The following is a 13,696-nucleotide window of genomic DNA, read 5'->3' as shown; positions in this document are numbered from 1 at the left end:
GCTGCAAGTAGGCCAAGATTGTGCCACTGTGCTTCAGCCTGGGCAACAGAGTGAGACCCTGTCTCAAAAAAAAAAAAAGTTGCAGAAAAACTGTGACTTGCTTCATGGTTATGGTCAGAGACAAACTGTTTTACTCCTTCTCTAGGGCAGGTGTAGAAAAAATTGCCTCTTGCTTATAGAAACCTGAATTGTGAGCTACATTTCCTTTATCAGAAAAGCCTTTCCTGCAAGCTGGTCCTTGCCTTGTGTATTCATCATTTTGTTTAACATCCAGATCTTTCTCATTTTTACTTTAGCCAACAATACTTTGCTAAAATACTGTGTTAAAGATCCAGCTTAGCCAGGTTATTAGAGTCTTGTTCTGTTATCTTACAGTCTGCTTATTTTTAGGTTTCACATTTCACATGTTGAAGTAGTGCCCCTTCCTATAGGTGTTTATGATTATCCTACTCGGACTGAGCACTACTTTATAACCCGCTGCCTTTGGGGCATATACCTTACTTGTAGAACCAGTGACAACACTGGTACTATATCAGATGAAGTGACCCACCTGACATACTTTCAGGATTGACCCAGGTTGATAGAATCCCAGATTACAGCCTGTACCCTTTCAGACTTTTATATGCTAAGACTAGACATTACTACCTCATAAGCTGACAGTGAAGAATTTGTTTTTTAGAGATGGGATCTCCCTGTGTTGCCCAGGCTGTTCTCCGGCACAGTAATTGCACACTACAGCTTTGAACTCCTGGCCTCAAGCAATTTTCTTGCCTCAGCCTCCTGAGTAGCTGGAATTACAGTTGTGTGCCACCATGCCTAGCTAGGCAATGAAGAATTTTTAACACATGCACATACTATAGAGGGTAGAGAACAAAGAACACTTTTGGTTCACCAGTATTATTTAATAGGGCTTTGTGTAGGTGCTTCTCCAATCAAGTATGAAGATATTTCCTAATTTTCCTAGTTACTGTGAAAGAATACATAGAATGACAAGAAGTATCTGTTTTTTACTGTTTTATTCATTATTCATCAAGTCAGGAAGTGTTCTAATGTGCATTTGAATTTGATGTTCAGTAATTTCAGTATTGTTTATCATGTGATTTTTCTTTTTTTTTTGGATACGGGCGCCCAGGTTGGAGTGCAGTGGCCGGATCTCAGCTCACTGCAAGCTGCATCTCCCGGGTTTACGCCATTCTCCTGCCTCAGCGTCCCGAGTAGCTGGGACTACAGGCGCCTGCCACCTCGCCCGGCTAGTTTTTTGCATTTTTTAGTAGAGACGGGGTTTCACCGTGTTAGCCGGGATGGTTTCAATCTCCTGACTTCGTGATCCACCCGTCTCGGCCTCCCAAAGTGCTGGGTTTACAGGCTTGAGCCACCGCGCCCGGCCTATCATGTGATTTTTCAACAAAGAAATCAGTTCTACAGCCACAGCACTTCCTCTCATTAAGTAGATGAGCCTTCAGTTCACAAGTGTGTCAAGGCTGATCTCAGCAGCATATACTTAGAATATATACGGGAAAAATATTTGCTATTAATTTTCTCTTGCCTCATGTTATCTTCTGAAAGGAAAATCTCGGTCTGAAATCTGAACTTTGCTGACAGGTAAAGATGAACGGCAATTACAGTGGCTCACACCTGTAATCCCAGTACTTTGGGAGGCCAAGGCTTGTGTCCAGGAGTTCGAGGCCAGGCTGGGGCAACATGGTGAAACCCTATCTTTACGAAAAATACAAAAATTAGCTGGGTGTGGCATGCCTATAGTTCCAGCTGCTTGGGTGGCTGAAGTGGGAAGATTGCTTGAGCCTGGGAGGTCAAGGCTGTAGTGAGCTGTGATTGTATCACTGTACTCCAGCCTGGGCAACAGAGTGAGACTGTTTCAAAAAAAAAAAAGAAAAAAGTTGAGTATGTGCTCAGCTATATACTTAGGGTATTATTTTTAGGTTATAAAAATTATTTGAATATATATTTTTAAACAAGAAAGTGAATTCTGGCCAGGTGTGATGGCTCATGCCTGTAATTCCAGCACTTTGGGAGGCTGAGGCAGGTGAATCACCTGAGGTCAGAAGTTCATGATCAGCCTGGCCAACATGGTGAAACCCTGTTTCTACAAAAATTAGCTGGGAGTGGTGGCGGGTGTCTGTAGTACCAGCTACTTGGGAGACTGAGGCAGAAGAATTGCTTAAACCTGAGAGGTTGAGGCTGCAGTGAGCTGAGATCGCGCCACTGCACTCCAGTCCAGCCTGGGTGACAGAGCAAGGCTCCGTCTCAAAAAAAAAAAAAAGAAGAAGAAGAAGAAGAAGAAAGAGAGAATTCTGTATTCTGCAAATAAATTTTTAAAATTTAATGCGACTGCCAAGACATGAACTTACCTTGCTGTCATGTTAACAGGAGCAAGCTGTAACACTGTGGGTGATTATGTTTTTGTTTAGAGACAGCCTTTGAGTTGGTGATAAGCTTATGCACTGAAGATGCCTTGACCAGCAAAACCTATGTGTCATGAGAGGCAGAGCCCACTTTTCTGTATATTTTGCACATTGGAGTTCTATTTTCATTTTAAGCTCAGCTGACATAGAAGGTAGCTTTTTTTTTTTTTTGAGACGGAGTCTCGCTCTGTTGCCCAGGCTGGAGTGCAGTGGCCGGATCTCAGCTCACTTCAAGCTCCGCCTCCCAGGTTCACGCCATTCTCCTGCCTCAGCCTCCCAAGTAGCTGGGACTACAGGCGCCCGCCACCTCGCCCGGCTAGTTTTTTGTATTTTTTTTTAGTAGAGACGGGGTTTCACCGGGTTAGCCAGGATGGTCTTGATCTCCTGACCTTGTGATCCACCCGTCTCGGCCTCCCAAAGTGCTGGGATTACAGGCTTGAGCCACCGCGCCCGGCCAGAAGGTAGCTTTAAATGTCAGAATCAAGTTTGTGATACTCACTAGTTACATCCATTGTAACCTCTGTTATCACTGCTACTTGAAATCATAGAATCAGTGTTGGAAATAAATATTACCAAATACGAATTGACAAGACTATAATTTGGCCTAAAACTGATCCAAATGATCTCAAGTGTTATTTGAGAAATAGTTACCAATTTTTCTTTTTCTTTTTTCTTTTTTCTTTTTTGTTTTTGAGATGGAGTTTTGCTCTTGTCGTCCAGACTGGAGTGCAATGGCACGCTCTTGGATCACTGCAACCTTTGCCTCCCAGGTTCAAGCGATTCTCCTGCCTCAGCCTCCCTAGTAGCTGGGATTACAGGTGCCCACCACCATGCCCACCTAATTTTTGTATTTTTAGTATAGACGGGGTTTCGACCCTGTTGGCCATCCTGAGGTCATGAGTTTGAGACCTTAGCCTCCCAAAGTCTCCCAAAGTGCTAGGTCATGAGTTTGAGACCTTAGCCTCCCAAAGTGCTAGGATTACAGGCATGAGCTACAGTGGCCAATAGTTAACCAATTTTTCAAACCACAGGAAATAAAAATTAGCCATGTCAACCTGGATTAAGCTTAAATTTTTGTTTAAAATGCTGATTTTTAGAAACTAAGCTTTTAAAGAAGTTTGAATTCATTCTATGATCTTTAATACATCAGTTATTCATTTTAAGACATGTTGAACAAATAAAAAATTTAGGATACAGGAAGAGTCCCATCTTTTGAAGAATTCATTGGTAATGGGACAGAGAAGTCAGTAGTTCAAAATTAGCAGAACTTAAATTAAAATTTCAAGTCTATTTAACTTGTTTAATTAAAAGAGAAAATTATACCCACTTTTTTTTTTTTGAGACAGAATGTTGCTCTCTCGCCACGCTGTAATCCAGTGGCACCATCTCAGCACACTGCAACCTCTGCCTCCCAGGTTCAAGCAATTCTCCTACCTCAGCCTCTCGAGTTGCTGGGACTGCAGGTGCACACCGCCATGCCCAGCTAATTTTTTTTTTTTTTTGTATTTTAGTAGAGACGGGGTTTCACCATGTTGCACAGGTTGGTCTTGAACTCCTGAGCTCAGGCAATCCACCCGCCTCAGCCTCCCAAAGTGCTAGGATTACAGGCGTGAGCCACTGTGCCCGGCCAATATCCACATCTTCTAAACCTTAATGGGGAAATCTCAGGAAAGAAGGTAAAATTTTGTAGACTGGGAACAAGAAAACAAGGAGAAATCTAAAGCAAGAGGCAGTTGGGGAACAAGCAGCAGCTTTAGATGCAGTAATTAGAGAACTGAGTTCTGTTTCCTATCCCTTGTATAGAAAGCTACTGTAGATATTTAGGATTTTGGAACTGGGTATATTAAGGAACGAGATATGTTAAGTATATTAAGAAATAAGGTCTTTTCTAGTTGAATAATGCCTGGCATATACCAAAAAAATTACATTGTTTCCTTATTTTATGTATATTTTTATATATTATGTGTGCACGCACATGCACATATATATATATATATATATTTTTGTGTGTGTGTGAGACAGGGCTCACTGCAGTCTTGACCTCCCAGGTTCAGGCGACTTTCCTGCTTTAGCCCCACAAGTTGCTTCTGTGTCCCATTACCAATTAATTCTTCAAAAGATGTGACTTTTCCAGTATCCTAAATTTTTAATTTGTTCAACATGTCTCAAAATGAATAACTGATGTATTAAAGATGACAGAATGGATTCAAACTTTTTAAAAAGCTTAGTTTCTAAAAATCAAATTGCGTAAGTTGCAGGGCTAAGGCAGGAGGATTGCCCAAACCTGGGAGGTCAAGGCTGTAGTGAGCTGAGATCACACCACTGCACTCCAGCCTGGGTGACAAAGTGAGACCTTGTATCCAAAAAAATTATATATATATATGTGTGTGTGTGTGTATGTATATTTACATATACAAATGTATATTTAATGTATATTAAATATATATATTAGTGGGCTGCCAGCACGGCCCACTAATTTTTTTATATTTTTTGTAGAGATGAGGTTTCACCATGTGGCCCAGGCTGGTCTCAAACTCCTGAGCTCAAGCATTCTACCCACCTTGGCCTCCCAAAATGCTGGGTTTACAGGCCTGAGCTACCCTGCCTGGCTCCTTATTATATTTTAATGAATGAAATGATGTGGTATGGAAAAAAAAAAATCCCTAAATGGAGACCTGAGTTTCCATCTCATCTCTGCTACTTAATTCTGAGGTTTCAGGTAGATTATTTAACCTATCTGAGTTTTCTTATCTTAAGGATAAAGATGAATTCACCTACCCTATGGGACCATTAAGAATAAAATGAAGGTCCTGTGTGAAAAACCAAATACCTGTTCATTATTCTTGCTGCTGTTGGTTGGATTGAGTAGAAAGGTCCTATGATTAGGACATTATAAAGTACGTCTACGTAGCTTCTAAGATGTAATACTTCTATAACTTCAGTAAGGATGTGCATTTAATAGTCAAAGAATAAATTAAACCTTTTAAAGCTGTGATTTAAAAACTGTAAAATAAACAATGCAATGAGAAATGGGCAAATTCAGATAACTTTATTTTACCTTGAGCAAGAAGACTATGCCAATGCTAATGCTTTGCTTTCCCCCGCCCCTGCCTTTCCCAAAGAGAAGAGAACAGACAGCAATGGCAGAGTATATTTCGTCAACCACAACACTCGAATTACACAATGGGAAGACCCCAGAAGTCAAGGGTAAGAATAGTTACTTGTGTATATTTAATCTCTTAAAGATTATACCTTATTTCTAACAACTGAAGAAAATCAAAGTTCATATTCTTTTGCCAAAGACCTAAAACATTAATCACCTACATACTTTGGAAAGAGAAAATTATACTACTATTTTCATCTAATGGAAAGTTTGAAGATTTCTTCAAAGTACAGGAAAAATCTTTGGCTGGGCATGGTGGCTTATGCTCATTATCCCAGCACTTTGGGAGGCCAAGGAGGGAGGATTATTTGAGGCCAGGAGTTCAAGACCTTTGTAACCAGTGAGACCCTGTCTCTACAAAAAAAATCCCCAAAAGTTGGGTGTGTTGGCATGTATACCTGTAGTCCCAGCTACTTGGAAGACTGAGGTGGGAGGATCACCTGAGCCCAGGAAGTCGAGGCTGCAGTGAACTGTGATTGTGCCAGTACACTCCAACCTGGAGGACAGGTTTAGGCCTGTTTCAAAAAAAAAAAGATAGAAAAAACAAAAAAATTACCTGGCACATGAGAATATACTTATTAACATATATATATATTATTTTTAATTACTAAGAACAGATTAGTGATTCTAAATCAGGATTTCTTAACCTGAGATCACTGGTTAAGAATCCAGGGTATGTGGCTTCAAGGGGGAAGAAAATACATACTCAGTTTTATTACTCTTTACTGGAAATTTAGTATCTTCTTCCATTATGAAAGTAGGCTACTACCATGTAGGATTAAGAATGCCTAGGACTTTGCTATCAGTAGAAGTCAAAGGATGTTAAAAAATATTCTGTGGTGGCCAGGCACGGTGGCTCAAGCCTGTAATCCCAGCACTTTGGGAGGCCAAGACGGGCGGATCACAAGGTCAGGAGATCGAGACCATCCTGGCTAACACGGTGAAACCCTGTCTCTACTAAAAAAAATACAAAAAACTAGCCGGGCGAGGTGGCGGGCGCCTGTAGTCCCAGCTACTTGGGAGGCTGAGGCAGGAGAATGGTGTGAACCCAGGAGGCGGAGCTTGCAGTGAGCTGAGATCTGGCCACTGCACTCCAGCCTGGGCAACAGAGCGAGACTCCGTCTCAAAAAAAAAAAAAAAAATTCTGTGGTTGTTGCAGATATCTCTAAATACTTGTTTACATACATCATTACAAGGACTTGCTAGTTAATTTATTAATAAAGATATATATATATTATCACAAGGTTCTCTCTTCGTTGCCCAGGCTGTTCTCAAACTCCTGTCTTTAAGCGATTCTCCTGCCTTAGCCTCCTGAGTAGCTGGGATTACAGGAATAATGTTTTGACAATTATGTATATATAATGGTTTATCTTTGTAACATTTTATACTAGTATGCATATTAGTTTGCTAGGGTTGCCTTAACAAAGTACTACAAAGGAGGTCGCTTAAACTACAGAAATGTGTTGTCTCAGGGTTGTGGAGGCTAGAAGCTTGAGATCACAATGTCAGCAGGGCCATGCTCACTCCGAAGATACTAGGAAGTGATCTGTGCCAGGTCTTTCTCCTGGCTTCTTGTAGCTCCTTGGCTTGTGGCAGCATGAATCCATTCTTCACATGGCATTCTTCCTGTCTATATGTCTATCTGTACCCAAATTTCCTGTTTATAAGGACATCAGTCCTATAGGATTAGTGGCCCACAGTACTTCAGTATGACCTCATCTTAATACATCTGCAGTAACTCTGTTTCCAAATAAGGTCACATTCTGAGTTATTGAGGGCCAGGATATAAACATGCATTTGGAGGGAGGACACAGTTCAACTCGTAACAGTCTATAATACTATGCATTTATCAGACTGCCAGAAGGTTCCATTCTGCAAGGAATTTGGCAGACTGTACAGTCAGAGGACACAGTCCTCCACAAAACTGCTGCGCTCACTTCAGACATCAGCTACAATATTGGGGGTCCACAGGACGGCTCCAGACCAACTGCCTACAAATTTTGGGGCCCCCACCACCACTCTTAGGTATGATAAGTTACTAGAAATACTGAGAACTCATTGAAACCTCTTCTAGTCACATTTGTTATAGAGAAAGGATGCAAAATAAAACCAGCAGAAGGAAGAGGTGCACAGGGCAGAGTCTGGGAAGCTCTGAACATCCAGCATTGTTGTGGGACAGTGCACACTGAGGTTGAGTATCACCAACCAGGGAAGTCTCTGGTATCTAGGGTTTTTATTGGGGCTTGATCACATACTGCCTTCATGGCTGACCTTTTGTCTCCAGTCCTTACTGGAGATTTGAGCTAATGCCCCCTTAGTCTCTAGTTCCTCCAGAGGTCAGAACTGATGTGCCATGTCCCACAACCTCCATTATAAATCGCATTATTGACTGTCCAGTGATCAAAGCTTCCAGGCAAACAAGGATATTCCCAATACACAGTGCATTCCAAGGGCTTAAACATCACCACCAAGTTGCTAAGGGCAAAAGCCAGACCTCTCTTTTGGTATAATTATAATTTGAGCACAGATAGTCCATGGCTCAAAAGTTTTAAAAACTTTTGTTCTGAAGTTATGGTTTAGGTTGCACTGAGCCGAGATCACACCACTGCATTCCAGCTTGGGCAACTCTGCCTCAAAAAACTAAAACTAAAAATAAAAGAAGATAAGCTTTAAACTTAAAATAGCTTTTTCTGCCTACCAACAAATGACCATTTTCTTTTTAAATGGAGTTACTGCATTTACTTAAATTTATTCAGTTTCCATAAAGGAAGAATGAAGAATTTCATAGATAACATTTTCTTCCTTTTTAGAATTTTTCTAAGGATATAATTGAGGAAGTCACCTTTCTATAATTTGCTACCATTTTTTTTGTTTCCCCTTAGATGTTTAAAGTTTTATAGCTAAAGTTAGAATTCTGTTTTAACAACACAGATGACCTAGTTCTATCTATTTTCAAGACAACTGGTTACTGAGCCTATCTTGCAAGTATAATTAAATTGAGAAACCTCTTTTTTACATTTTTGGTAGTCTATTTTATCTGACATTTGTATTCAGTTTAGTGAATACAACTTTGTTGTTGTTGTTGTTGTTGTTGTTGTTTGAGTTGAAGTCTCAGTCTGTCACCCAGGCTGGAGTGTAGTGACATGATCATGGCTTGCTGCAGCCTTGACCTCCTGGGCTCCAGCAATCCTCCTGCCTCAGCCTCCCAAGTGGCTTGGACTACAGGCATGGGCCACCACACCCAGCTTTTTTTTGTTTTGGTTTTTGTTTTTTTTTTGAGACAGAGTCTTGCTTTGTTGCCCAGGCTGGAGTGCAGTGGCACGATCTTGGCTCACTGCAAGCTCCGCCTCCTGGGTTCACGCCATTCTCCTGCCTCAGCCTCCCGAGTAGCTGGGACTGCAGGTGCCCGCCACCACGCCTGGCTAATTTTTTGTAGTTTTAGTAGAGACAAGGTTTCACCGTGTTAGCTAGGATGGTCTCGATCTCCTGACCTCGTGATCTGCCCGCCTCAGCCTCCCAAAGTGCTGGGATTACAGGTGTGAGCCACCGGGCCCGGCCTTTTTTTTTTTTTTGTAGAGACAGTGTCTCTGTGTTGCCCAGGCTGGTGGGAAGTTGTTGCCAAACACACAAACTGAAATACATGATAAATGATGTCCTGGCAGTCTATAGGAAATACTTTTGGAAGACCTAAAGAGAAAAAAACGATCAATCTGTAGTTGTAGCAGGAGTAATAACAATTACAACTTGAGGGCTCACTGTCACTTTTTACCTGTCTCATTTATTCCTCATCTAGTCTCATTACATAGACACTGTTGTCTCTATTTTATGGACAAAGAAACTGAAGTTTAGAGAGATTAACCAGCTTGTCTAGGATCACAGAGTTTTCAAGGTATAAAGATAGGTATTAAGGAGGTGGCATGGAATACTTCATAAATAACATTTTAGGCTGTGTGTAGTTTCTCAACATCTGTAATCCCACTGCTTTGGGAGGCCAAGGTAGGAGGATCACTTGCAGTCAGGAGTTCAAGACCAGCCTGGGGAACATAATGAGACCCCTGTCTCTACATAAAATTTTATAATTTAACTGGGTGTGGTGGTATACACCTGTAGTCCTAGCTACTAGGGAGGCTGAGGCGGGAGGATTGCTTGAACCCAGGAGTTTGAGGCTGCCTTGAGCTATGATCAGGCCACTGCACTCCAGCCTGGGCAACAGAGTGAGATTCTTTCTCTTTTCTATTTTTTTTTGAGATGGAATCTTGCTCTGTCACCCAGGCTGGAGCGTAATGACGCCATCTTGGCTCATTGCAAGCTCCGCCTCCCGGGTTCACTCCATTCTCCTGCCTCAGCCTCCCAAGTAGCTGGGACTACAGGTGCCCGCCACCATGCCTGGCTAATTTTTTTTTGTATTTTAATAGAGACGGGGTTTCACCGTGTTAGCCAGGATGGTCTCGATCTCCTGACCTCGTGATCTGCCCGCCTCGGCCTCCCAAAATGCTGGGATTACAGGTGTGAGCCACCGCACCCGGTCGAGATTCTTTCTCTTAAAAAAATCTTTTTTTTGAGTTGCCTTAGTAGAAAAACAATAGATAACATGGGACAAAGGGAAAAGCTTCATTTGGAGGTGTGACAGATCATATATTATTTAAGGAAGTGCTGAGTGGCCATACACTGTGAAATCATGGGATTCATGAAAGGGAGTTAGAGGTTTGGGTGCAAAGATAAATCTGAAAGGGAATATTTAGGCCAGAGTATAGAGGCTGAGTGAATGCCATATGAAGAACTTTAGATCATAATCATTGGTAACGGTGGAACAGTGATAGTACTTTACAGAGATAGCTAATTTAATAAGATCTCTATTTTAGGAAGATACTCTGTTAGCATAAGAGCAGGCCTAGAGTGAGATCAAATGAGGAACACGAGTTAGGTGACTGTTGAAAAAATGCAGAAGATGGCTGGACACAGTGGCTCATGCCTGTAATCCTAGCACCTTGGAAGGCTGAGGTGGGAGGATCACAAGGTTAGGAGTTCGAGACGAGCCTGGCCAACATGGTGAAACCCTGTCTCTACTAAAAATACAAAAATTAGCTGGGCGCGGGCATGGTGGCAGGCGCCTGTAGTCCCAGCTACTCGGGAAGCTGAGGCAGGAGAATCGCTTGAACCTGGGAGGTGGAGGTTGCAGAGAGCCAAGATATCGTGCCCCTACACTCCAGCCTGGGCGACAGAGCGAGACTCCATCTCAAAAAAAAAAAAAAGAAAGAAAGAAAAAGCAGAAGAGAAAGAAAGCCAGAGAAAGGATGATGTTGGGGATTGGAAATAGAGATGAACACGAAGACTTCTAAGGCAGAATGGTTAGAACTTGGTTAACAAGATGTTTAGAGTGAGTCATTAGCTAATGGGGAACATAAGCCAAGTAGACGGCAGAAGACTTGAATTGTGGTTGATGGACTTTGAATTTAACCTGTTTGTAGGATGTCCACATAGATGTCTAGTATACAACTGAAATTACTGAACTGAATGGCTTTCTAAAATATTTCTGCTATGTTTATTGACATTTGTGGCTTCTGTACTTGGCAAACAAGCAACTCTTTAATATTTTTTGTTTATGTTTTTTCCTGTGTTTTGTAGTCAATTAAATGAAAAGCCCTTACCTGAAGGTTGGGAAATGAGATTCACAGTGGATGGAATTGCATATTTTGTGGACCACAATAGAAGAACTACCACCTATATAGATCCCCGCACAGGAAAATCTGCCCTGTAAGTTTTCTAAACATTGTAGATTAAGAGTAAAAAACTAGTCCTTCAGATTTTGATATAAAGATTTGTATTAGCAAGGAGTGGAAATCTTAGTATTTCTTGAGTTAGCTCGACAGTAGGTTTCTGTTCATTAAGTATTTTGCATTTCCATCTCCGTCTTGGATGTTTTATTCTAGAGATTTTCATATTTCTTACCATTTGTTCACACAGCACTAAATGAAACTATTTAGAATTTATAGATATTGTGCTGCTTACCAATTAATCTCTGATTTCTGATTTTCAGCTTCTTTCATTCTCATTACTTTTTGACTTTAAAAAAGCTCTCATTCTCCCCCACCCCATTTCTGAGAAAGTAACCTTTTGATTTGCTTATTTGCTTTATGACTTTTTTGTGGGAAAATATGTAACCTAAAGTTTCTTGTTTTATGTGTACAGTTCAGTGGCATTAAGCACATTCATATTGTTGCATAATCATTACCACCATCCATCTCCAGAATGTTTTCATCATTCCACACTGAAACACTGTACCCTTTAAACAATAACTTTAGCAGACCTGGTAACCAGCATTCTACTTTCTTTCTCTATGAATTTGACTACTTTAAGTACCTATATTATTGGAGTCATACAATATTTATTCTTATGACTCTGGATTATTTCACTAAGGTCATGTCTTCAAGATTCACCCATGTTGTAATGTGTATCAACATTTTCATTCCTTTTTGAAGCTGAATAATATTCCAGTGTGTATATATATATCACATTTTGTTTATTCACAGATATTTGCATTGTTTCCATTTTTGGGGGGGTATTATAAATAATGCTGCTCTGACCATTGGTATACAGTTATCTGCTTGAGGCCGGGCGCAATGGCTCATGCCTGTAATCCCAGCACTTTGGGAGGCCAAGGCGGGCAGATCACCTGAGATCAGGAGTTAGAGACCAGCCTGGCCAACTTGGCAAAACCCCATCTCTACTAAAAATACAAAAATTAGCTGGGCATGGTGGCACACACCTGTAATCCCGGCTACTCGGGAGTCTGAGGCAGGAGAACTGCTTGAATTCAGGCGGCAGAGGTTACAGTGAGTCAAGATCATGCCACTGCACTCCAGCCTGGGTGACAGAGTAAGATTCCCTCCATCTCAAAACAACGCCAAAAACCAAATATCTATTTGAGTTCCTACTTTGATGACTTTTGTATCTATACCCAAAAGTGGAATTGCTAGATTAAATATTAATTCTCTATTTAATTTTTTGAGGAACCACCATACTGTTTTTCAGAGTATCTATGCCAGTTTACATTTCCCCCCTAGTGCAGAAGAATTCCAATTTCTGTACATTCTCATCAGCTCTTTTGTTTTTGTTTTTTTTCTTCGTCATCATCGTCTTTTTTAAATAGCCATCCTTAATGTAGTATTTCATTGTGATTTTTCTTTGTATTTTTCTAATGATTTATGATGTTGAGTATCTTTTCGTATGCTTCTTGGCCATTTGTGTATCTTCTTTGGAGAAATGTCTCTTTAAGTCCTTTGCCCATTTGTTGCTGTTGTTTTTCTTTTCTTTTGCAATTGAGTTTTAGGTGTTCTCCATATATTCTGGGTGTTAATCCTTTATCAAATACATGATTTGCAATTATTTTCTCCCATTCTGTGATTTCCTTTTTACTGCAGATAGTGCCCTTTGATGCATAAAACATTTTAGATTTTGATGTCTGATTTGTGGATTTTTTCTTTTTTCTTTTTTCTTTTTTTTTTTTGAGATGGAGTTTCGCTCTTTTTGCTCAGGCTGGAGTGCAATGGTGCGATCTCGGCTCACCACAACCTCCGCCTCCTGGGTTCAAGCAATTCTCCTGCTTCAGCCTCTCAAGTAGCTGAGATTACAGGCATGCACCACTATGCCCAGCTAATTTTGTATTTTTAGTAGAAGATAGGGTTTCTCCTTGTTGAGTAGGCTGTTCTCGAACTCCCGACCTCAGGTGATCCGCCCGCCTCGGCCTCCAGAAGTGTTGGGATTACAGGCGTGAGGCTCTGTGCCCTGCCTGCCAATTTTTTGTCACCTGTACCTTTGGAGTCATACCCAAGAAGTCATTGCCAAATCCAGTGTCATAAAGCTTTGCCTTAAGTTTTCTTCTGAGAGTTCTTTTTTTTTTTTTTTTTTTTGAGATAGAGTCTCGCTCTGGCGCCCAAGCTGGAGTACAGTGGCAAGATCTCAGCTCACTGCAACTTCTGCCACCCGGGTTCAAGCAATTCTTTTGCCTCAGCCTCCTGAGTAGCTGGGGTTTTTGGCACGCACCACCACGCCTGGCTAATTTTTGTATTTTTAGTAGAGATGGGGTTTTACCACGTTGCAGGCTGGTCTC

General features: G+C 41.2%; 3 protein-coding genes across 19 annotated transcripts in view; 2 read left to right on the top strand and 1 right to left on the bottom strand.

Annotated features, from left to right (window-relative positions):
• EIF2S2 (eukaryotic translation initiation factor 2 subunit beta) overlaps positions 1–13,696 on the bottom strand; it is a 511,882-nt gene that overhangs the window by 395,591 nt on the left and 102,595 nt on the right. The window contains exon 1 of one of the 8 annotated variants that reach the window (XM_050807237.1): positions 5,523–5,532. The exons of the other annotated variants lie outside the window; for them this stretch is intronic. The gene's annotated coding sequence lies outside the window, so the exon portion shown is untranslated. Of the gene's footprint in view, positions 1–5,522; positions 5,533–13,696 lie in introns of those variants that run through there. 8 annotated transcript variants of the gene reach the window in all.
• Positions 1–13,696, top strand: part of MAP1LC3A (microtubule associated protein 1 light chain 3 alpha) — a 306,452-nt gene that overhangs the window by 204,483 nt on the left and 88,273 nt on the right. The window lies entirely within an intron of this gene.
• The window catches only part of ITCH (itchy E3 ubiquitin protein ligase), a 136,904-nt gene that overhangs the window by 88,184 nt on the left and 35,024 nt on the right, over positions 1–13,696 (top strand). For 6 of the 7 annotated variants that reach the window (XM_050807044.1, XM_050807046.1, XM_050807045.1 and 3 more), the window contains 2 exons: positions 5,546–5,630; positions 11,212–11,340. In XM_050807044.1, coding sequence (XP_050663001.1) covers positions 5,546–5,630; positions 11,212–11,340 — 214 coding nt within the window. The remainder of the gene's footprint in view (positions 1–5,545; positions 5,631–11,211; positions 11,341–13,696) is intronic. The other variant, XM_050807048.1, reaches the window with a different exon arrangement.

This window comes from Macaca thibetana, chromosome 10 (assembly GCF_024542745.1).
Source record: "Macaca thibetana thibetana isolate TM-01 chromosome 10, ASM2454274v1, whole genome shotgun sequence".
In the NCBI taxonomy this organism is placed as follows: domain Eukaryota; kingdom Metazoa; phylum Chordata; class Mammalia; order Primates; family Cercopithecidae; genus Macaca; species Macaca thibetana.
The sequence above is the reverse complement of the archived record's forward strand: the minus strand, read 5'-3'. Positions and strand labels throughout refer to the sequence as shown.